The sequence below is a fragment of the Schistocerca americana genome, chromosome 1 (assembly GCF_021461395.2).
Source record: "Schistocerca americana isolate TAMUIC-IGC-003095 chromosome 1, iqSchAmer2.1, whole genome shotgun sequence".
NCBI classification, from domain to species: Eukaryota; Metazoa; Arthropoda; class Insecta; order Orthoptera; family Acrididae; genus Schistocerca; species Schistocerca americana.
The window spans coordinates 480,814,498-480,837,765 of NC_060119.1; the positions used below are offsets into that span (position 1 = coordinate 480,814,498).

A 23,268-nucleotide genomic window follows, 5' to 3' on the forward strand; every position below is an offset into this window, starting at 1 on the left:
GCATTTCATTCTGTTCTCCCTGTCTTTGTTTTACACCTGTTATATGGTAGTCTTTGTTTCTACAGAAGATTCTTTTAGGTGACTGTACGCCATGGGGGTCTCTCCCATCATGAGCTGTTCTGCTAAGTACATATCTTTCAAGTGTGTTATCATCAATTCTTCTAAATGTGAGCTACAGTTCTACATGCTCCTCTCTAGAACTAAATGTTTAGATTTCCTTATTGGGATATGGCACAACTACCTCTTTCTCTAGTTTGCTGAACATATAAATCCTTCTACTTGTTATGTTTGCTCTTTATATTTTGGTGACCATTGTTGCTGCAACTGCCTCATGAGCAGTGATATCCATACCTACATAGACATTCTCAAGGAGATTAGGTCTATTTGTTGCTGTTAGTCCAATACATTTCCATCATGATGGTGCTTCTGAACAATCTGTTCTAGGTAGCTCTCAGAGAACATGTTAAGTAATGTTTCACTAGACCTCTTGTCATGCCCACCACTTGCAAAATATTATTGTTCGATGATTGAAGTCTTCTCCATTGATGACAGTATGATTTGGGAAGTTTTCTGTTATATATGGAGTTGAGTCTGTTGGTTAGTAGAAGGATCTGATTGTAAGTTTATGCTGCATACAGTTTACATTTCTGTCATGGTGGATTTGAGTTTCTTGTCTACTGTAACAGATACACCACCTCCATTTACCATTAGCCCATCTTTCAAATATATACATAAATTTTGTCCATAAATCTCGCTGATATCACTTTCAGGTTTTAACCAACTTTCTGTACATAGTGTTATGTGAGCTCCACTGCTTTTTAGAAACACTTCAAACTAAGCCTCTTTGTTGCAAATTCTCTTGCAGTTAGTCACTAGCATTTTAATAATTTTGCCTGTAGGGGGTATATATTTGCATTTTGTACTGAAATTTAAGGGTCCCCCTACAGCTGTTGTTACACAGACTGGATGGAGAGTCACCTAACCTTAAAAAAACATGTGTACATGCCACAGTGTGTCAGCTACCTGGGTTCCATTCAACTCGAAACCAGTTCTGGGTACAATGCTGCAAAATGTGAGCTTTGTTGGAACTCAATGAGCAAGACTGGTCCCTGCCAGTCATTGGAATAGTACACATATAACCTTAGAGTCCAGATGACAGGTATTGTTTGTTCCAATGCGTGCCACAATCTACAGTTGGTTGTACCTTTTCCCTCAATGGCTGCCAGAGTAGTCACTTCAACATGTTGAATGCGGTCTTCAGGAGTATATAATGAGTGCACCTGGTGTTCCTTCCCATCCCTTGCTGGCGTTTCTCTGTGGGTACCCTTATTCATCGTACATTTGAATTGCTGGCAATTTGTTAACTCTACACATTTGTGTTTGCATCCTCTTGACACTGGATGCAATAGGTTTCCAAACAGGTGAAGTGAGCTTCATTGGTTTAGTTTATGTTACAGTGGAAGACAGCACTTTGAACTTGATGATCTGGTGATCTGGGCATTGACAAGTCCGCTGCTAGTGAGGGGTGATACACTAAATGTAAAATATAACACCATTTTTGAGAAGATTTTTGGAGGAAGTGTTGACACAGTTTTTTCAGCATGTAAAAGGTAATGAGAGAGCCTATTGGCAAATTGAAACATATATAACATGTTCATTACTGGCAAAATTGTACTTTTTTCTATCTTTAAAGTGTCTTCTCAACTGAACATTGATTTTTAAAGATGAAAAACACCATGGAGGAAAACAAAGCAAAGACAAAGTAATGCTGTTGCTTGAAATGAATGTGAATGGGTCTCTGAAAGTAAAGCTTCATTTGATAACAGTAACTGCAAACCTATGATGTTTCAAAGCTATCTAACTGTTTTCTGCATTTTGCTGCTCCTAAAAAAAGCATGTATGACAACTGATTTGGTTGATGGCTGCTGAAAGTGTACAAAGAATCAGAAAAAAAGCAGAGGCAAGAAATCATGCTTGTTTTGGCAACTGCACAGTTCATAATAACCAACCAGCTCTGGGTAATATGAATTTAATTTAAAAATTGCAACTACTCGATCAAGGCACAGTTACACATTTCTAGAACTTTTACCACAGAAAATATAGTCAAAGGCCCAACATGTTTTGACAGTGATAAGCTTGGCTAATGAAACATGTAAGTACAGGGTGACACAGAAAAACAGGAACATTTCCACACTCCAATAATACTAGTAGTGATGAAGTAAAGAAATTTCGTTCATATTAATTGAAACCTTACAAATTTGCCATTTACAAAACATTGATGGCATTTGTCATTTTTTTAAAAATTGCATCCTTTAGATGGTGTCGTCCTGTAAGAGTACATTTGTGAAATCTGCTGTTGATATTCCTCATTGACTGCTGCAACATCTCAGCTGGGATACTGTGAATTGCATCCTGAATTCTCTGTTTTAACTCATCCAGGGTTCTTGGTCGAGTTATGTTGACGTTGCTTTGTGGTAGCCCCACAAGAAAAATCAGATGGATAAATCTGGCTATCTAGGGGGCCTGGGAATGTTACGAATTGTGAGAGCACATGGTTTCCAAACAATTCTCACACATATGCCACTGACTGCCGTGTAATGTGTGATGTCACTCCATCCTGTTGTAACCAGGCTTCTTTAATGTTTAGAAAGTTTTTCAGTGCACTGGAGAATGCACACTTCTTGGTTGTCCTTTTGGTTTCTTCTTGAGGGCACATTCAGTCTCTTCAAAGTTATTAATACAACATTTTATCACATGTTTCAACGGAACAGCTTCATGATGTCCTAATTTATAAAAATGTTGAAACTCCCTCTGTGACGCTACCAAACTATCATTGTTTTTATAAAAAAAAATTATGGCTAATGCACGCTGTTGTCCATTCCACTGATCCATGATTACTGAAGTGGTGGACTGTTTACTTGCTAACTGTCTTGAACCCGCAGTGCTGCCACCTGCCCATGGGTGCCACTACTCATTTCAAACATTCCCGTTATTCTGTGTCACCCTGTATGTTACCCCAACAATGATTTTGATCAGTTTCAGGAAATGCAGATTCAGCAAGGAGCCACAGTACCAACAGCAACAACAGGAGAACAGTGAAATGAACTCTGAGCCTTCTTGACTTAGGAGAAAATGGGACATTTGATGATTTTGTACATTTTGATCATCATGTGAAAATCTGCAGTGCTCTGATTGACACTGAAATTTTGCCCGTTCTGGGTGAAACAAACAAAGGAGAAGCAGTACAAGTTTCATCTATGACTCCAGAAAATGCATCCTCCATAGAAATGTTGTGCATGTATGCACTTACAATGGAGGTAACTGATGATGAACCTTTGATTTCAGTCACAATAGAAGGGAGGAAGTTCAGAGTTTAACCTTCTGTAGACAACAAAGTCATCAGAGCACAAGCTCACATTGAGGAAGGATGAGGAAGGAAATCAGCTGCGCCCTTTTGAAGGAACCATTTTGGCACTTATGTGGAGCAGTTTTAGGGATATTACAAGAAAGCTAAATCATAATGAGATTTTCACTTTGCAGTGGAGTGTGCACTGATCTTCCTGGCAGATTAAAACTGTGTTCAGACCAAGACTCTAACTAGGGACCTTTGCCTTTCATGGTCAAGTGCTCTACCATCTGAGCTACCCAAGCACAACTCATGCCCTGTCCTCACAGCTTTATTTCTGCCAGTTCCTCGTCTCCTACCTTCCAAACTTACCAGAAGCTTTCCTGCAAACCTTGCAGAACTGGGTTCGTGTCTCGGCCCGGCACACAGATTTAATGTACCAGGAAATTTCAAGGTAATTCATGATGGCTAGATGTGGGTTGGACCATCATCCTCTTGAAGGAGAGTCCAGTATGCTAATCTCTGCACTACGTTGTTTAGTGTTGCAGGAGAAAGCATATTTGACCAGTCATGTGCAAAAGATCACTCATTTCTTTGCAAAATGAAACTGTAGTTTTCTTAGATAATTTTCAGAAATGTTTTTACCTTTTGTTTGAAATATTGAAACAAATAAAAATTGATAAAATGGGTAGAAATCGACTTCCTTTAATTTTAGCTGTAATTCATGCTTTTATTTGTAAATCAATACAAATATTGTTAAAACTATAGTAGGATTTTTAGCTCTATTTTGGTATGGGATACCCTTATTTCAACTACTTTTTCTTAATTCTTCCATGATCTGTCGATATTGCATTAAACTGAACCTTTTCTGGCATCCTTTGAACATCAAATTATTGAGAGTCAACTGTACCAACGTTATTGAAGTGTTAATAAGCACAGTTGTACATATAACTTATTTCATAGACAATGCCCTCGAGATACTGTTACCTGTATTATGAAACACCTAACCAGATTTTAAGGAAATGCAAGACCCTGGATGCAGATAAATACCCTTGATTTTATTTTTTTGCAATACAGATAACAATAGCCTATTAATATTAAAATTAAACAATTGTGGAAACCAGAGGAGATGAGTAATTCCATTCTCATGCTCATCAAACTAACTTTGGGTTTAGGCATTACCATACTAGAAGATTTCCCTGTAGGAAAAATTGTTTCTGCCGTTGAAACAATGTGGAACCTAAAGTGATTTTGAAAACCTACAGATCATTCACTACATTTCACATTTGTAAGAAGACAATCTGATTTTTACACATTGCTTAGTGTGCTGGCCGGTGTGGCTGACCGGTTCTAGGCGCTTCAGTCTGGAACCGCGCAACCGCTATGGTCGCAGGTTTGAATCCTGCCTCGGCCATGGATGTGTGTGATGTCCTTAGGTTAGTTAGATTTAAGTAGTTCTAAGTTCTAGGGGACTGATGACCTCACGCTGCAGTCTGGAACCGCAAGACCGCTACGGTCGCAGGTTCGAATCCTGCCTCGGGCATGGATGTTTGTGATGTCCTTAGGTTAGTTAGGTTTAACTAGTGCTAAGTTCTAGGGGACTAATGACCTCAGCAGTTGAGTCCCATAGTGCTCAGAGCCACTGATGACCTCAGATGTTAAGTCCCATAGTGCTCAGAGCCATTTGAACCCTTTCTTTCTTTTCTTTTCTTTTGTGTGTGTGTGTGTGTGTGTGTGTGTGTGTGTGTGTGTGTGTGTGTTTTTTCTCCATATGAACAAAAAGTAACCTTGTCCTTTGATAAGAAGGGGAACAAAAGTAGACCAGGTTTAGCACGTGTTCATGAGCGATTTGGCAGTAGCAACTCTATCATGAGTAATGTGTTTGCAGTTCCTGTCAATATTGATTTTAATGACAGTGTATTCTCTACATGTGTAAATACTCAGTTGCTACTTTCACAGCATTGGCTGTCATATTAGATGTAACATTGCCATTTAATATCCTTATGCTTTTTATTAGTAAATTTTGTTTTTCTTTCACTTCCATATTCATCATATTAATTTTTGTTTTGTTTTGTGTACAATGTATGCTGCTACAACACAAAATGCAGAAATTTTAATTTCCCTTGTTTAGAGTATGTAAGGAGCAGTATGCTAGTAGATACTACAGTGATCACAGATGCATGGATGATTCATAATGTTTCCAGACATAACATAAGGAAAAAAAATTATTGCATCATTGTATTGCTGATTATTTAGAAAATGAGCTCCAGATGATGTGATTATGAGAGCATAGAAATCAATATACAATATACAGTATGCAAAAAGTTTGTTCTTAAGATTCTTTATCGCCTCAGTTCTATGAATGTCGCAGTTACAATGCTTTTGTTCCATGAGAGGCCAGTTCTGTTAGAGTTGGGGCAGAATTCTTATTCTTCCTCAGCTATCCATTTTTTCTTATTTCTAACATCACTTAATCACAAGGTCGGTTATCTGTTTAGCACTCGTTGGTACATGTATTGATACATGTATTGGTACATATGGAATGGAAAACATGTTACCACCTTAATAAATACGGGCAAGACCTAATGAATACCAAGACACTGGTCTCATTAAAACATGTAGAATTAAGTTTTATTCAAAGCAACAGTGAAGTACAAAAACTTGCTCACAGTTAGATGATTGCTTGTGAAGCAGAATGGTGAGAGTACACACATTGATTGTATTAAAACAACTAATGTTACTTTGCAACCCTCAAAAATTTCCTGGAACTAAAAAATCCAGAATAGTGGAATAGACCACAATCTGTGGCTGTTTTGAGCTGCAGGCTTAATTGTGACATGTTTCTCTCTCATAACGAAAAATAAATAAAAAATTACTACATAGGCAGTACTGATTATTCATTATGGTTACAGTTTTGATGTAGTAGGGTTGATTTCAAATTTTCCCATTACGGGCCGTCTTCAGGTTTCTTCAGCATGCTTGTTAGACATTGTGTCGTACTATACATGTACTACCTGGGATGAGTCACGGATACAGGTCCATCTCGTTCCTGTGAGCCATTGCTGCTCATGTCCTTGATGCCCTACTTAATATTGTCAGCATGGTAACTCTTTTGGGCAGCTTATAACCATGTGAGGGCCATTGTCTCTGGATGCTTCTTAATTGTTTAAGCTCCAAGGTCACTGACTGGCCCTTAATTGTCTGAACTCTAGAGTCATTGTAAAATTTGAAATGGAAAAAAAAGTGGGATATTTCCATGACATTCTTTTGGAATATATGAACGACACTGGATAATGTCAATATGGTGCGCGCACACACTTGTCCTCTGGTGGGATACCTACTGTGTGTCATAATCATCACAGTCACAGAAGTATCATAGCTACAAACAAAAATACTAATATTTTTACATGAACAAATCACCACATGATGAAACAAATCAGGTAATGGGTTCATAGATAACAGCCAAAATTTTAGTGAAAAAGGAATTGTGTTGCCGTAGAAGGCAACATTTCTGAAAAATGTGGTGAACCTGACTTATTGGATTCAACTGAAGATCAAAATATGATTATCTAGTTTATTTTAAGTACATTAGTTCCTTGCATTATGTAAATGACATTTAAACTCTTGAAATTGTGAGGATTTGATTGACTAGATTGCAAAGCTCATGCTTTTCATTAGATATGATGATGATGATGATGATCATCATCTGCATTATGTGGAGGATATGAGATTACACTCGTCCATTGTTAACGCGTGGACACATTCTAAAGTGTTAGTAAAGGAAACAGTAAGTCTGTCAGAGTCAAAAACAGTCATCATAAAGTGTGAGATTTCTGCACTGGTAACTTGTAATTAGAAATGGGACTGAAAATATGTTCAAATCTTGGTGCTACATATTTGTATACAATACTATCTGTAATGAATTTGTCTTTCATTGAAGTTTTCACCCTGTAAGCAGCTTTTTCTGTTGTTTCTATTGAGCTAAACTACACATACAAATAGTGATATACTTATTCCCCAACATAACAAGGGAAATTATTTCAGAAATAATTTGTATCACACTGTAAAGAGATTTGTACTGGAGGAGTTGATACAGTCTATTCCAACATCAGATGATCAAAGTTCATTCTCTACCATCCTGAACATTAACAGAAACTTCTTGGCAGCTATGGCCAGTTACATTTCTTGTGATGTCAGTTCCAAAATTTTAAGGAGCCCTTGATGAGAATTGAAGTTGAATCATCAGGAAAATGATAAGTACCTGTAGCTCCTTCTCTTTGGTCTCTTTGGTAATCACAGGGATCCACTTCTTTTACAATAGATACAGTACCATTTAAGTACCACAAATTTCTCTCCTCTGACCCTCTAATATGCCCAATGAATAATTAACTTGGTATCCTCTCGATATGCAAAAATATTTGCCCATGGCCAAGTATCATCTGCATTTTTTAATTAATTTATTATTGAAATTCTCAAAATGTAGTCAATATTCTTATATTTTCTTTGACATATGTACAATGTGCTAACTATAACAGAATTTTTTTCCATTCTTTGAACTATTTGCAAAGTTCAACATTAAGTGCAGTTAACCACAAGAATCATTAATGCCCTTCCAAAACAATAGCAACAAAAAAGTTTTTGCTGACTAAAATAACAGAAGGATAAATTTTTCAATTTAGTTCATCTTTATGAGCATTTCTGATATAAATGTTACCACTTTCCCTGCATATTATTATTTTTTGATTGAGATGAAGTTACTATCTTGTTGTAACAATTATTATTGCAGCTGGACTTTGGTGCTAAAGTCTTGAGTAAATAGTCAGAAATATGAACACACAATCTCTTTACATTGTTTATATTTTCATAAATATCAGAATTGTGGATTCACTTCTTAGGATTATACATCCCAATTATCTGGTTGTTTCAGAAGAGGGGGCAGAGTTGCAACATTTCTTTCATCCATGCTTCGGGCTTCTGTGACTTCACACACAGCCACATTCATGGCCATGGCCATAATTCGTGCAGTCTTGGTGATGTGCTGTATGCAAGACAAATTGTGTGTCTTACTGCTTTATGGATATAGTTCAAAACATTTATTGGCAGATCCAGATTAAGTCTCTGCTCTTCTACACTACCAATCAATGTAAATAAGTTTTGCCAGCCTAGCATTGACCTGCGACACAAGGTTAAGTCTCTCACAACTCCAAAGTCAATCATTAAAAGCCCAGAAGCTATTTAAATACTTTCTGGAAAGACTCCTGACCACAGTTCAATACACTGTCTCCAACTGATTCGTAGCAACTCCCACTGACAATCACTCCAACAAAACAGGAATACAGTTCAAAGTCAGTAGAGGAAGTCACACCAAAATATCACTTTCATAATATATAAGGGGTAGTCAAATGAAAATGAGACAGATGAGAAAAATTACATAAACTGGTTATTATTTCACAAGTAATCACCATAACTGCTAATACATTTATCACATTGTGAGAAAAGATGGTCAGTGTCTTTATGGAAAAATGTTTACTGGTGACTACAGAATCATGATTGTACCCAGGTGCCTGCCCAAGTGTTACCAAAGTAGTTTCAACTACACTGCAGAAGTTTCACTGGGAAGCTGTTACACACCCTCCATATATTCCCCTTCTCCTCCCATTTTTGGAGCCCTTTGGAGATATTCGCTGCTGCCAATTTGCTTTGCAGGAAGTCGTGCATGAAATTGCACAATCGTAGTTCTGTAGGCAACCCCAAACATTTTTTTCCGTGAAGGCATTGGCCGTCTTGTCTCACAGTGGGAAGTATTGACTGGTATGGTGATTACTTTTGAAATAATAACCACTTTACTTATTTCTTTCTCATTTTCACTTGACAGCCCCTTATAATTCAATTCATTGGCTTCTACTAAACCTCAGCAAGTCTGGCTTGCTCTCTAAAACACTACTGTCCAGCTAGCAACTGCCCCACCTGCCAAGCACATGCAGACTCACTTAAAGGCAACACTTGGTTTGAAACACTAGACAGCTCAAACAGAAATCCAAATCCATGCAGAGTTATGCATTTTCAGAATCTCTCAATTTTGTGTACTGCAGTTGATCATGAAAGATCACTCTCTTCCAAGTTCTTCTGCACGCAATTTTACCCCGTGATGGCTGCCATCCAATTTCATGAGCACCAGTACTGAAATTATTTAACTCTCTGTCCTGCCAACCAGTCTGAATCAGGAGCAGAATGCAGGAAATTTTTTTGGCAATTTTCTCAGCTGCTGTAAGGTGCTGCTTTTGGGCAGCACTTTCAAACCTTTTCAGCAATGGATGTTGGAAAACATTGACCTTCATGGCGAATTTACTCACATTTAAAATTAGCCTAATCAGCTTGAACCAATTTAGGAGCTCCAGGGAAAGAAAAGTCCATCTTCAAGCTGAACAAAAAAAAAACCTTCCTGCCTGTGTGGTAGTAGCGACTACATTGAAAGGGGCTAGCATAAATGAATGGCCAGGACACATGATGTTACATCTTATTATTTATTTACTTATTTCTCTATCTATCTATAGATGATATAAATTGTACAGATGTTGATGTATCTGTTTGCTGTTTACAGTATTAAATCAGACATTTTTTGTTTAAGTCTTAGTTGCTTATTTGTGATTATTGTCACAGTATAGTATCAACATTATTCCTTACTTCGCACAGTTTCCACTGAGTAATCTGACTTTGTAATATATGACTTTTGGATGATTCTTTTGTGGTTTGTTCTGTCAGATGTTAGCTTGCAACCTGGCTTGTACTGTAAATACTTAAATGAATGTGATGCTTTGATGTGAATCATATATTTTAGAAAACTGGAATACTGCTACCAGTGTGATGTCCATATCACAGCTGCTGCTGCTGATGATGATGATGATGCTGCTGCTTTTCAGTACAAAAATTCATATGATACAGCTCTCTGTCCCTCCCCATACAAATATTTTCATCTCTGTATAATTACTGCAACCTAGCTCCATATGAACCTGCTTCTCATGTTCACACTTTGATCTCTCTTTACAATTTTTATTGCCCACATTTTCCTCCATTAGTGCCATATGATGTATCCCATCCGGATGTGCCTCCCTTTAATCGAGCTGTGCCATAGTACTCTTCCCTCCTCAGTTTGACTCAGTAGCCCTTCATTATTTACCCAATATAAATGACACTTTATGTTAACTTTGCTGCTAATGTCATTTCTAAAGAACCCAATTTTATCATGTTTTTCTATTTCAGAGACCTGTTGGTCTCATCAGTAATGTGGTCTCATTACACCACACAAATGTAGAACACACTTTTTCTTTCATAGTGAGAAACTGTTATCAGTTAAATTTGCCTAGAAATGCTGTATTTTGTGTTTGGTATACACTGTTAGCTTGACACAAGAGAGGATGACGCCATTTTATTTCTGCATATGCTTGTTATGTATGCCATGAATTATCTTATTAATTCTGCTTAGAAAGCTGTGGAGTATCATGAAATACTGTGACTGCTGAAGCAAGTCACAAGTATTTTTTATGGGATGAAATTGCTTCCATACCTTACTAACTCCCCATGAAAGTGTCGTATTCATGATCTATGGAACAAGTATTAATCTAATCTAATCTAAGCTATTTGTTGTCTTCACCACACCTGTTTGTTGCTTCTACACATAGTGAGAAGGCCCTTTGCTGTTAGTGTATTGGGGGGGGGGGGGGGGGGGGGGGGAGAGAGACATGAAGATTTCATCTAGTATGGATATATGGATTCTAATAACTGTAATGTTGTGTGTCTCCTATTCTATCCATTTTTCTGTTCTCATTTTATCATGACTTTAAAGACACACACAACTTGAGTAAGGCATTTAATTCATCAGAGTTTGTAGTTTAGCTGTGAATTTGCGAAACAGAGCTTGCAAGAAGTTATTTGTTTACTGGTAATGTTTTTGCTCCGAATGGTAATATTAATTTGACATTTATGCCTAATTCTTCCCAGAAATTGAGTTGTCATATATTACCAACATCAGCTTATATACTTATTTGTCCCCACTCTCAGATTGTCATTGACAGAAGTTATCTTTTGTTTACATTTGTTACAAAGTGTAAACTTTATTTAATTTAGTACATCTGTGTAGATTTTACTTACTTTAGTACAGCTTTTAATATTTATGATAATAGTGCTATAGGTTAAAAGCTATACATACTTTTCGTGTCACTTAATTTGTAGACTGATTTGATCATATTATCATAATTATTTGTGATATGTTTATTTCACATACAATTCAAAATAACATAATTTTTATGTGAATTTGCAGAAGAAGATCATGATTATGATCTGCTTGGCCATTCTCGTAGTCATCCTGGTTTCCACTGTAGGAAGTTACTTTGGAATGTAAATCAACTGTTCAGTGTAAGTTATCTTTCATAACTGAACTATATATCTCAAATATTTTGTTATATGCCAATTGTTTCACAGTCTCTAAAATGTGACTTAATGTTAATAACTTCTTTTCGTTCTGTAATTGTATCATTGATCCTTTTGTTTCTATAACTTGTTATTTCTTCATAACAATATGGTTACAGATATAGAAGATGTCAGAGGTATAAAATTCAGTGTATGGGTAAATGACAATGATATGGGAACACAAACTCGTATCACACAGGCTGAATCTTTGGTAAACCAAGTGGTATACTTGATAAACCGGCATCACTTATTCTGGAATATTGCTTAAGTATGAGAGATCCATATTAGGCTAAACAGATGAGGGATACTGAGTATGCACATAGGTGAGGATTTCAAATTAAGCAAAATTATTTTGCTGTAGTAGAACCAGGGATATAAATGAAAACTTTTATTTCATTAAAATACAAGAAGCATTTTCAAATAAAAGGAGAAAGCTTTCAATACCAATACAAAAAAATGAAGCACCTAGTTGAAATATCAGCAGGTTTAATATTCTTACCAAAGAAGTACCGGGAAAACAAAAAATCGAAGAGAGAATCCTGGATTGGTAGATTTCTTCTCATATTATTGTAGATCAGGCAAAAGAAAAGATGTAGGCTGTATACACAAAAAATGAAAGTAGAATCACAAACTGCACTTGATGAATATTGCTGTGAAGAGCACATTAAATGCTTTGTGACTATGGTAGTACTGAAGCTGTGGAACTAGGATACATTTTATGGTTCAAAAACTACTAACATGACAGATTTTGAATATCATCATTTGGGAAAGAATATGAAGCAGTTGGTAATAACAGTAACAGAGTAATGTTATTTAATGGCTTTGATATTTGGGGACAGACAGACAGACAGTTTTTATGTTTGGTTTTGGCTTATTCCCAAACATAATGCTTCACAAGATGGGTAGAAGGCATAACACCACATCAGTTGACTACTTCGGCTTAGATCCAACTGTCTTATTGAGTTAGACTTTAAAGTGATTATGAAGGTTTTGTCTGAACTTGATGGCCATTGGAACAACTCAGTCTCTTGGGTTGGTCAAATATAAAAGAGTATTTTATAACAGATTCTAATCGAGTATTGAGAAGGAATTTGTAAAAGGAATAGTTGGAAGAGGTGTAGCAAGGATTCAATATAGAAGGAAATGGTAAAGGTCTGTTTGAAGAAATCAGTTTCACTTAACTGCCAGAGCATATTAGGGAAGTTTTCCAGTCAATACAATAGTGGATAAGGTCCAGCTGAAAGTTTCATTACCACAACAATATAGAAAAAATGGGGGGGGGGGGGGGGGGGGGGGGCGGCAAGAAGTCAAGTGGCAGCAAGAATATTTATTAATTTGTTTTAATCATAGCAGTGCTTTTCCATAAATGTCTATGACAAGTATTTCATTTAAGGAGGCAGAATCAGTGTATGTTGTTGTGGTATTAAAAGTTTACACAAACATGATTGCAGCAGAGTCAGATCTCTCACTAAGCAAAGCACAAAAACAAAACCACAGCTTGTTAAACAGCCTCATTAAAAAGTATATCGATGAAGCAAAAAAATGTAGTCAAATAGGAAACTGAATTGAGAATGTCTCTCCTAAAAGTTGTCAGGTGCAATATCTATGATGTTTCCACAGATATTAGCAATTTCATTTTTGCAATGTGTAGCTGGAGTTGGCACTACAAACAAAATTATTTATGAAGTGTAATTTTATTGGCCCACTCAGTTGAGCAGTCTGAAATGAGTGTAGTGTGATATTTGTTTTATCGATATGTATTAACAGGGTGTTAGGAGAGTAACCAGTACTCCACAGCAGCGACTCGTGCACTGTCTGCTGTCACATAGCAGCAGCACTACTCAGTTGTTGTTGGAGTAATCCATGTTTTACGTTTGTGTTAATATGTATCAGTAAAATTAATATCATGGTAGACTTACTTTGGACTATTCTACCTACTGTGCATGTGAAATTCTGTTTTAAAAATCATTTTACTTTTAATAGGAAAACAACTTTGGACATTCCATGAAATGTGTCATGAGCAGTGTTTGTTTGGGCTGACTCCAGCTACACAGTGCAATAAACTAATTGCAAATACCTGCTAAAATACTAGAGTGAAATATGTATATAAAAACCAGTGTTCTTACAGAAGGAGAATTCTTTATTGAATAATCAGAAATATTATATTTAGAGCATATAAGTTGAAGGCTGGGTGTAAATATTGATAAGAGAGAACATGATTGAGTTGATACAGCACAATATATGGCAATGAAAGAAGTAACCAGTAAAAAGTACATTGAAGAATACAAATACCTGAGAGTCAGCACCACTAAAGACACAAAAAGTATGTATATTGTAAGAGAGAACATGATTGAGTTGATACAGCACAATATATGGCAATGAAAGAAGTAACCAGTAAAAAGTACATTGAAGAATACAAATACCTGAGAATCAGCACCACTAAAGACACAAAAAGTATGTATATTGTTTTGTTGGTAGAAGGACCCTGTAACAAGATGGATAAATTTTGGTTTTTGGAACACTACCATCAAAAGTGGAACTAAAATTTATCCATTAAAAGTGTGTGCTGAAAGCACTGTAGACCAATGGATATTAAGTAAGTCATTAAAATGCAGGATAAATAATATAATTCAATGATCAGTCTAAGGGGACCATGCACTGCTCACATCTGTGTCTACTTCTTCCTAAGTGATGCAGGAAACGGGTGAAATGTGGGTCAGGATCAGCAGCCTGTTCTGCCAGTGGTCAACATAAGCTTCTGAACTGGCCAATTACTTCTCTTTCAGATTGCTTCGTGAGACTGAGTGCACTTCCATGAAATAAAAATTCTTGGCTGTGCTAGGAATGGAACTCAAGTGTGCAGTTCAGAGTGGTGATGGATAAATAATGCAGAGAACAATTCCAAAAAGAATTTTTTGATATTACATAGCAAAATAAAATTAGGAAGGATCAGATGAGGATGTGGATGTAGATATGGATTTGGGTATCAAAGTGACCCTTGGGTGTAAATAGAATGTTATGAAAGACATCTCTTTCCAAATCTAGTAAGGTGCACTCATGTCACAAAAGTCATGGGATATCTCCTAATATTGTATCAGACCCCCTTTTGCCTGGTATAGTGCAGAAACTGTACATGGGATGGACCCAATGAGTCGTTGAAAGTCCCCTGCAGAAATATTGAGCCATACTACCTCTTTAGCTATCCACCATTGCTAAAGTGTTGCCCATGCAAGAAGTTGTGCACAAACTTAACTCTCAATTATGTTTCATAAGTGTTCTGTGGGATTCATGTCAGGTGATCTGGGTGGCCAAATCGTTTACTCGAATTGTCCAGAATGTTGTTCAAATCAATCGCAAACAACTGTGGCCTGGTGACAGCACATTGTCATCCATAAGAATTCCATAATTGTTGCGGAACATGAATTCCAAGAATGACTGCAAATGATCTCCATGTAGCCAAATGTAACCATTTCCCGTCAATGATCAATTCAGTTGGAGCAGAGAACACAGTCCATTCCATGTAAACACAGCCCACACCGTTATGGAGCCACTACCTGCTTACACAGACTGTTGACAACCTGGATCCATGGCTTTGTGGAGTCTGTGCCACACTCAATACCTTCCATCAATGCTTGCTAACTGGCATCGAGACTCATCTGACCAGGCTGCCATTTTCCAGTCATTTAGGATCCAACAGATGTAGCCACGAGCCCAGGACAGGCACTGCAGCCAGCTGTGTTGTGGTGTTAACAAATGCATGATATACAGGACATAAAATCCCGTCTGAGGCCTGCGATCATTTTTATGTTAATAATTGGCAACCAATGCTGTACAATTGCAATAAAGTCATGTGATGTTCAATTGACTCTTTTATTAGAACATGTTATGTGTTTTTGGATTACACCCATCCTGAGTCACCACAAACTTCAAATCCTTCCTAACCAATCACTTTCTTCGAGTTGTCAAGGCTGTATTCCTGGTTGGTTAGAAAGGAGTTGAAGTTTGTGATGATTGAGGATGGGTGTAATCTCGAAACACGTAACATGTTCTAATAAAAGAGTCAATTGAACATCTCATGTCTTTATTGTGATTGTACAGCATTGGTTGCCATGATGACCATCATGAGTGCATTTGTTAACAATTGGCAACCAATGCTGTACAATCGCAATAAAGTCATGAGATGTTCAATTGACTCTTTTATTAGAACATGTTACGTGTTTCGGGATCACACCCATCCTCAGTCATCACAAACTTCAACTCCTTCCTAACCAACCAGGAATACAGCCTGCTGCCATAGCCCATTCACACTGATTTCTACAGCTATTTCATGCAGTGTCACTTGCTTATTAGCTCCGACAACTCTGTGCAAATGCCACTGCTCTCTGTTCTGATGGGAAGGCCACTGGCCACTGTATTGTCCATGGTGACAGGTAATGCCTGAAATTTGGTGTGCTCAGCACACTCTTGACAGTTCTGATCTTGGAATACTGAATTCCAAAGGATTTATGAAATAGAATGTCCCATACATCTAGCTCCAATTACTGCATTTAAAGTCTGTTAATTCCCATTGTGCAACCATAATCACATTGGACACCTTTCCACATGAATCATCTGAGTACAAATGATAGCTTCACCAATGTGTTGCCATTTTATAACTTCTGTATGTGATACAGAGTCCATCTGTATATGTTCATATTGCTGTCCTATGACTTGTGTCACATCAGTGTAAATAGCACAGTTCTTACACCCAAAAGTGATTGCTGATAGCAAACTGCTCAAAAAGTTGTCACCAATTGCTTATCAGCAAATGTGTGTGTGTGTGTGTGTGTGTAGGCTTATATTCAAAGATAGCCATAAATTAAAGACTTGTCCTTATGAAACAAAAACAAAAGAAGTATTTCACTGTGAAATAAAACATTAGCAAATACAGACGTAGCTTGTTTGAAAATGCATATCTTTTATATCACATAAAAATCTGCTGAAGGAAATCATTCAGTACTGTGCTGGTGCAGTGTGTGCACTGTAATGCTCTTGGGTCATCCTCAACGTGCTGTCCACTAGGTGAATGAGATGTGACTGCTCCGGCCTATCTCACTCATTGAGCATGGTACTCCTGAGGTTTTTGACTGAGTAAAGAGGTTCCTTGTGATGATGACTTGCAGGTTGTCCCAGATATATTTCGTTGGGCTCATGTGAACAGATATTGCAGGCCATTCCATTTGGTCAATTTCCACCTCGGGTAGAAAGGTGTTCCATAAAGTGGGCACGTGTTGCTTGTGCCTTATTACCTCAAATGACAAAACTATCACTTAAATGTTGACTGTAGGGCTCAACCATATGATAGAATGATGGAAGATCCTGTCCTAATACTACACAGCCTTCAAATAACCCTCAATAGCAGTGAAAGTTGTTTAACATCTATGCATGATACCAGCCCAAAACATGACAGATCTCTGTTCCTGCTGGACCTGTTGGATTGTGTGTCCGACAGGTGCAATCTTAGGCAAAATTTGGCCACAGAGACTAAGTCCGTGTCAGCCAATAAAATTCTTCTGGGTCTGTGACTGCACTGTCAATGTCTAAAACTTCTGAAATTTTGACCACTATTGCAAGTGGCACTTTACAGGTTCATTTTTTGCCTTAACTTCTGAATGATAAAAGTCTAGTTCTTGTATACTGGTGGAAGGGGCTGTTATCGAACTGTGATGGGCTGTTCCTTTTATTTTCCTTTATTGGTGTTTTCATTATTTCTTTTCGTTGATGGTAATAGACATTCTTGATTGGTGTTTGCTTTGTTGCTTGCCACTGATGGAAACAGGTGAATGGGAAATAGGTGGGAGTTGTGATGTACCACTGTTCACTTGCTACCTAGTGCCAGCTGAGGCATCCCAGTACTCTGTGTACCTGCTCCCAGTGTGGTCTTCCGCATGCCTTGTATGTTGGTTCACATGACCTGTTGTTGTGTAGCACTGTTACTCATGGCAGCCAAGATGCTGGAAGTTGGTACCCATCCTGTCTATTCCTGCTCTTATCTTCCTGCTGAAGGTAAGAGAGGTTGTTTAGCCAGTATGCAGGCTTCTCAAAATTCTGTCTGTTTGCCATACTCGTCCTGGTATTCTGACACTCTGACTTGGTGAGCTGTCTTAGTAGGATATGTATTTCATGCTCAGATACCTGTATGCTGATGGGTCACCCCTTTTGCCTGAATACAATAGTCGACACTACACAAATTTTGTGTAGTCCATCAGCATATAGTTTGTCAACCGCATCTTTCATTGAGCCAAGAGAATATTTATTCTGCTTCGAAAAATTGGCTTGATACCTGCCTGGCAGAGAATTTTGCCCACACATTCAATGACTCCTCAAACAAATGGCAGTAATGTGGTGTTTTGTGCTTCTTCTTCCTTCTCTGTGGCCTTCATTCTTTTCCACCACAGTTTCATCTATCATCTTCATCCTATAATCATTGGGACCAAAAATGGACGCGAGGTTTTGTAACTCAGCCTTCAGATGTTCATCACTGATATGTGGACTCTCTTGGTTAAAGTGCAGGGCAGATTTCTTCTGCAGAGGGTGATAATGTGAGAAGGCATGTAGGTATCTGTTCATGGGCTTTCTATATACTTTATGACCAAGTTTACCATCAGGTTATCGGTAAACATCCACGTTGGACGTGGGGGCTGGGAACACTCTGAAGAAATGCACTTGCAGTAGTGGCCAAACCGTCACATATTTTGCACATTTGTAATGCAGTCACAGGCCCAGAAGAAATTTATTGCATGTATCAATGACTGCGGAAGCCCACACTTACATTTAAGTCGTGCCATGCAGTTATGGTGACCAATAAAGCCAGCCACCCCTCAGAATTCTAAGTCTGACCAAATGCACAATTTGGCAACATTGTAAGATATGGAAATGTCTGGGGGAAGTTTTGTCACCTTCTAGAGTTGCTACAGTGCTGTATAAGCTTGTGCTCTAATGGTAAACATTGTATGTCATTGACATGAAGTCACTGAATTCAAGTCCACTCCTTCCTCTATCTTTTAAGCTAAATTTCATATGTATGCTTAAGTTATCAGCCTGATGGAACTTCAAATATAATGTGCTTCACTTCCTAACCAAGGTGTAATATAAAAAACTTCCAGAAACAATTCGCCAAACAGTTCATGGCTGCATCGAGGTCATAACAGTTCATGCTCGAGAGCTTCCTCACCGTACAGTGACCTCTGCCTACTGGATGGTGGACACCTGACACCCAACATCAGGTGCTGTCCAACCAGGTGACCACAGCATGGCTCCATGAGTGTATTTATCAATTGTCGATCTCTTATTCGAAATTCTAGTACTTACCTTTCAGTTACATATTGGAGTTTGCATATTTGAAAATATGAACATTGTTTTACAGCTGTAAAATAGAGTTACAAGTTGAAAAACTCTAATATTGTAGCATATGGTGCGTTCTGGGTTTGATAGTGGGACAAAGGCAGCAGAGGTGGCTCGAAACATTTGCATTGTGTGTGGGGCAAGTACTTTTGCACAAAACGAATTGAAAAAGAATTTTCTTGTTTGAAGAAAGTTCGTTCTAGATTAATGATTTTCCTCATTCAGAAAGTCTTGATATCTGACATTTCTGCTGACCTGCAACCACTTAACTGTCATGCAACATTTGCATTATGCAAGGTTCAGAAGAAGGTGGGTATAGGGAGTATTGCATGCTGTGATTCAAAGCAACAAAAGTCAAATGGGTGACTATTACTGAACTTTTGCTTGAACATCAGTAGTTCCCTCTTTGAGCATTCCTGTGCTATATTGTTACTAGGCAAGTTTTGATGCCAGTATGTTAACTTCTCAAGAAGAAATTAACAGCTGAATCCTAACAAGACACAGACTTGTGCAAATGTGAGACTGAACATAAAATATTTTGCATCTCCAAAAGCATGTTGTGTTCTACAAAATCCTCCCGATGGGTGCATCCCTCCCAATTGGTATTTGTTTCCAACAACTGGGACACATTTGGGTTGCAGTGTAAGAAAAATGACTGACAGATGTGTATCGCACGTTGCTGCTACGTGATAATGCATTGCTTATTTTTTAAAAAAAGAAGAGAGGAAGTCTTTCTTTAATCACTTGTTATTCTGATCTTATGCCCTAAAATGTTTACCTTCCCCACTCCCCATCAAACAACCGCCAAAAAAATTTCCGGATGAAAATGAACTTGAAAGCTGGTTTGACAAAATACTGAACTCAGAACCAATTGGTTTCTGGAGGCTTGCAGTTGATAAGCTACCTGCACATCATCAGACTGTTTTAAGTAATGTGTGAGAATATATTGTTGATGATTAATTTTTGTTTGATTTTTACTGCTGTGTTCAATAAATTACCAGAAAATCCTGTTCAAATATGCAGTGTACTAATACAAATGAAATACAAACTACCACAAGAACCTTACGAGGAAAGTCTACATTGGCTTGAATTGGTAAGATATTACTCACTTTGGACTGTGAAATGGTTTGTGTTAATTACTGTCCTGCATAATAATCGGATAGTATGGAAATGCGGAATTTCATAAATAAAATTATGTATTCTCAAAAGCCAAAAACTATGTTGGTAGAAGCAGAAAGAGACCCTATCAAATGCATGGTATCATAAGGTTTTTCACTTAAACTAATAGTTACTGGAAATAGTGAAACAACTTTTAATGGAGAAGTTTTCTTAAGAGTTCCTCATCAATTTTTTAATGCGGCTGCTTGTAGCTCTGAACAGAACAACTAAAAATCTGGCCTTCAGTGAGATTGCAATGACAAGCCACAGCAGCCTTCACTTTACAGAGCACCACATTGGTTCAGAAGTAGCAAAGAGCTGTGATAGTGATCCAGTGGTGGCTAGGACAGATAAATCGCAATATGGAATATGAGGTTAGTTGCAGTTTCCTGGACACAAAACCATAAATTGATTACCATATGCCATATCTTAAGTGAAAATCGCAATGATTATTCAATGGAAAAAACACAATGAATCAAGTGAATTTAGCAGGATAATTCTGTGCCATCCAGGAGGTAATTTGTTGGTCATGGAGATGCCAAACTTATTCTGTATTGTCACTGAAGTTTAACTATACTACCAGCAGGAAGAGTAGTTTCTGTTCCTTGAGTAGGCTTGGAAATGACAACAGCTTGTGTCACAGAGATGTGGCTGCTGAGGGTCGGAATACCAAATGTATGTGTCATTTTCATTTCTGTAATAGGTTTAGGAACTGGAGGATAGTTTATAATGATATTCAGCTGCACCAACTACAAACTAAATACAGTAAATCAATAACTGTAACAATTATTTTTGTTTTTCTGTCTTAAGAATATTGAAAACTGAAAATCTCATTCACCAGGCGGTATTAACATTTTTGGAATGTTCCAGTGGTTGTACTGAAAATGTCATGAGTAGGCAGTATTTCTTTTGATCATTATAGACTTTGAAAGTATTTTTCTGAAGAACACTTCATAGACACTATCACCAAAATAGAGGAATACAAGTGAAAAGGTAACAACACAGCATCGATTACAAAATGTGAACATCCACATCGAGACTTCACAAGATATGAATAACATAAAGTTCCAAGTGAAGAAATTCTACTGTGCTTGGAAACCATATGCCATGACCACAGAAGTAGGCTCAAAATAGAGTGGAGAAAATCAAACCAGCTGATATGAAAAGAAAAAAAAATTGTCAGCAGATCATGAACAAGGAATACAGAACACTAATGTTAATGGGTAGTGCAACTTATTCTGAAGACAAACTGCCATTCAGCCTATAAAAACTGAAAGAATGATAAAAATTACCTCCTCATGATGATTACAATACTGCTGTTTCTGATGCTTTGTCAATAAAAGTGGAAAGTGTCTATGTTGAAAAGCTTTTCAACATGCAGTACTCTTAAGACAGAGAGAACCAAGCTAAGCCTAGTGCTAATTTTCTATGCAGCAGTTCACACTGAACAGTGTGTGTTATTAATTTAGCCCTTGATGGGTTCATATGAACAATGCCTCTAGGCTACCATAATATTCATATAAGAATTATTAAGGTGTAATGTGAAGGCTGTGGTAGGACACTGGACTGGCTTGAAAAGGTATGCTCCAAACCTTACCTGACTAAAAATGTCACCTTTTAAAACAAGAACACCCCATGCAAGTAAAGCTGGAGGAGCAGGATTTCGCACTGAATGTCAGTCTGCCCCACAGATTCTGGTGGGGGAAGAGGGGGGGGGGGGATCGACTAATCAAATTAAACAGCAAAATAAACACAAAACAAAGGAATTAGAAACAATTTGAACAAAACTTGTTGTATTGTGGCATATAATATTCGTATGGTGAGACTTAAAGAATATTTTGGATGTTTCAAATGCAAATTGCAGATATGTCAGTTATTGAGACTTTCTGAATGTGGAAAATCGTTCAGTCCAAAATGTACTTTTTTCAAACAAGAAAATCCTTTTCTGACATGTTTTGCACAAAAGCACTCATTCCAAACAAAATACATAGGTATTGAGCTGCTTCCATTGCCTTCACCCATATATTAAACCCAAAGCGAACAACATGTTGTAAATGTTAGACCTTTCTCTACTTGCAACTATTTTACAATGCTTAAACAATGTTCATAATTTTCAAGTATGCAAACTCCAACGTGTAACTGCAAGATAAATACTAGAAGTTCAAATAAGAAAATGACAGTTGATAAATATGCTCATAGTTCTGCACTGCAGACAATTGGTTGGATGGTGCCTGATGTCTTGTGGAAGGTGACATGTGACATGTGACTTGTGGCACACGGCCAGTGTCCAGTACCCAAAACCCACTATGGGGTGAGGGAGCTCTTGAGCTTGAACTGTTCTGGTCTCGACACTGCCACAAGCTAATCTGGGAATTCTTTCTAAAAGTTTTCGCTATTAGTGGTGCGTTATAAAGTGAAGAGCATTATCTTTGAGGTTCCATCAGACTGATAACTTAAGCAGACGGCCAAATTGCAGTTTATAAAATAGAGGAAGAAGTGAACTTGAACTCATGACTTTGTGCTTATGTTGTGTGATGTTTACCAGTGGGCCATGAACTTATACAGCACTGTAACAACTGGGGAAGAAGAAAAATTTCCTTTCAAACACTTCCACATCCTACAGTGTTGCCAAATCACATGTATGGCCAAACTTACAATTCTGAGGGGCAGCCATCTTTATTGGCTGCCATAAGTGAATGACACAGACTTAGTCTCTGCCGCAGCTGGTCAACAGAAATCTTGCGTCTAAAACTGTACATTGGTACCTGGCCAGCTACAACATTCTTCAGATGTCAGAGAAATATTGTACTTGTCAGTGAAGAGAATGCGGTAATAATGATCTGTATTCAGTTCCAGGTGTCCCTTAACCCAGTTTCTTCCTACAGATAGGTATTGAGGGGTTTCTATTGTTCTTT

At 37.6% G+C, this 23,268-nt stretch overlaps 1 protein-coding gene across 2 annotated transcripts in view; it reads left to right on the forward strand.

The window, feature by feature from the left end:
- The window catches only part of LOC124604224 (syntaxin-1A), a 344,075-nt gene that overhangs the window by 314,794 nt on the left and 6,013 nt on the right, over window positions 1–23,268 (forward strand). For both annotated transcript variants that reach the window (XM_047136460.1, XM_047136463.1), the window contains one exon: window positions 11,664–11,758. In XM_047136460.1, coding sequence (XP_046992416.1) covers window positions 11,664–11,744 — 81 coding nt within the window. In that variant the 3' untranslated portion in view covers window positions 11,745–11,758. The remainder of the gene's footprint in view (window positions 1–11,663; window positions 11,759–23,268) is intronic.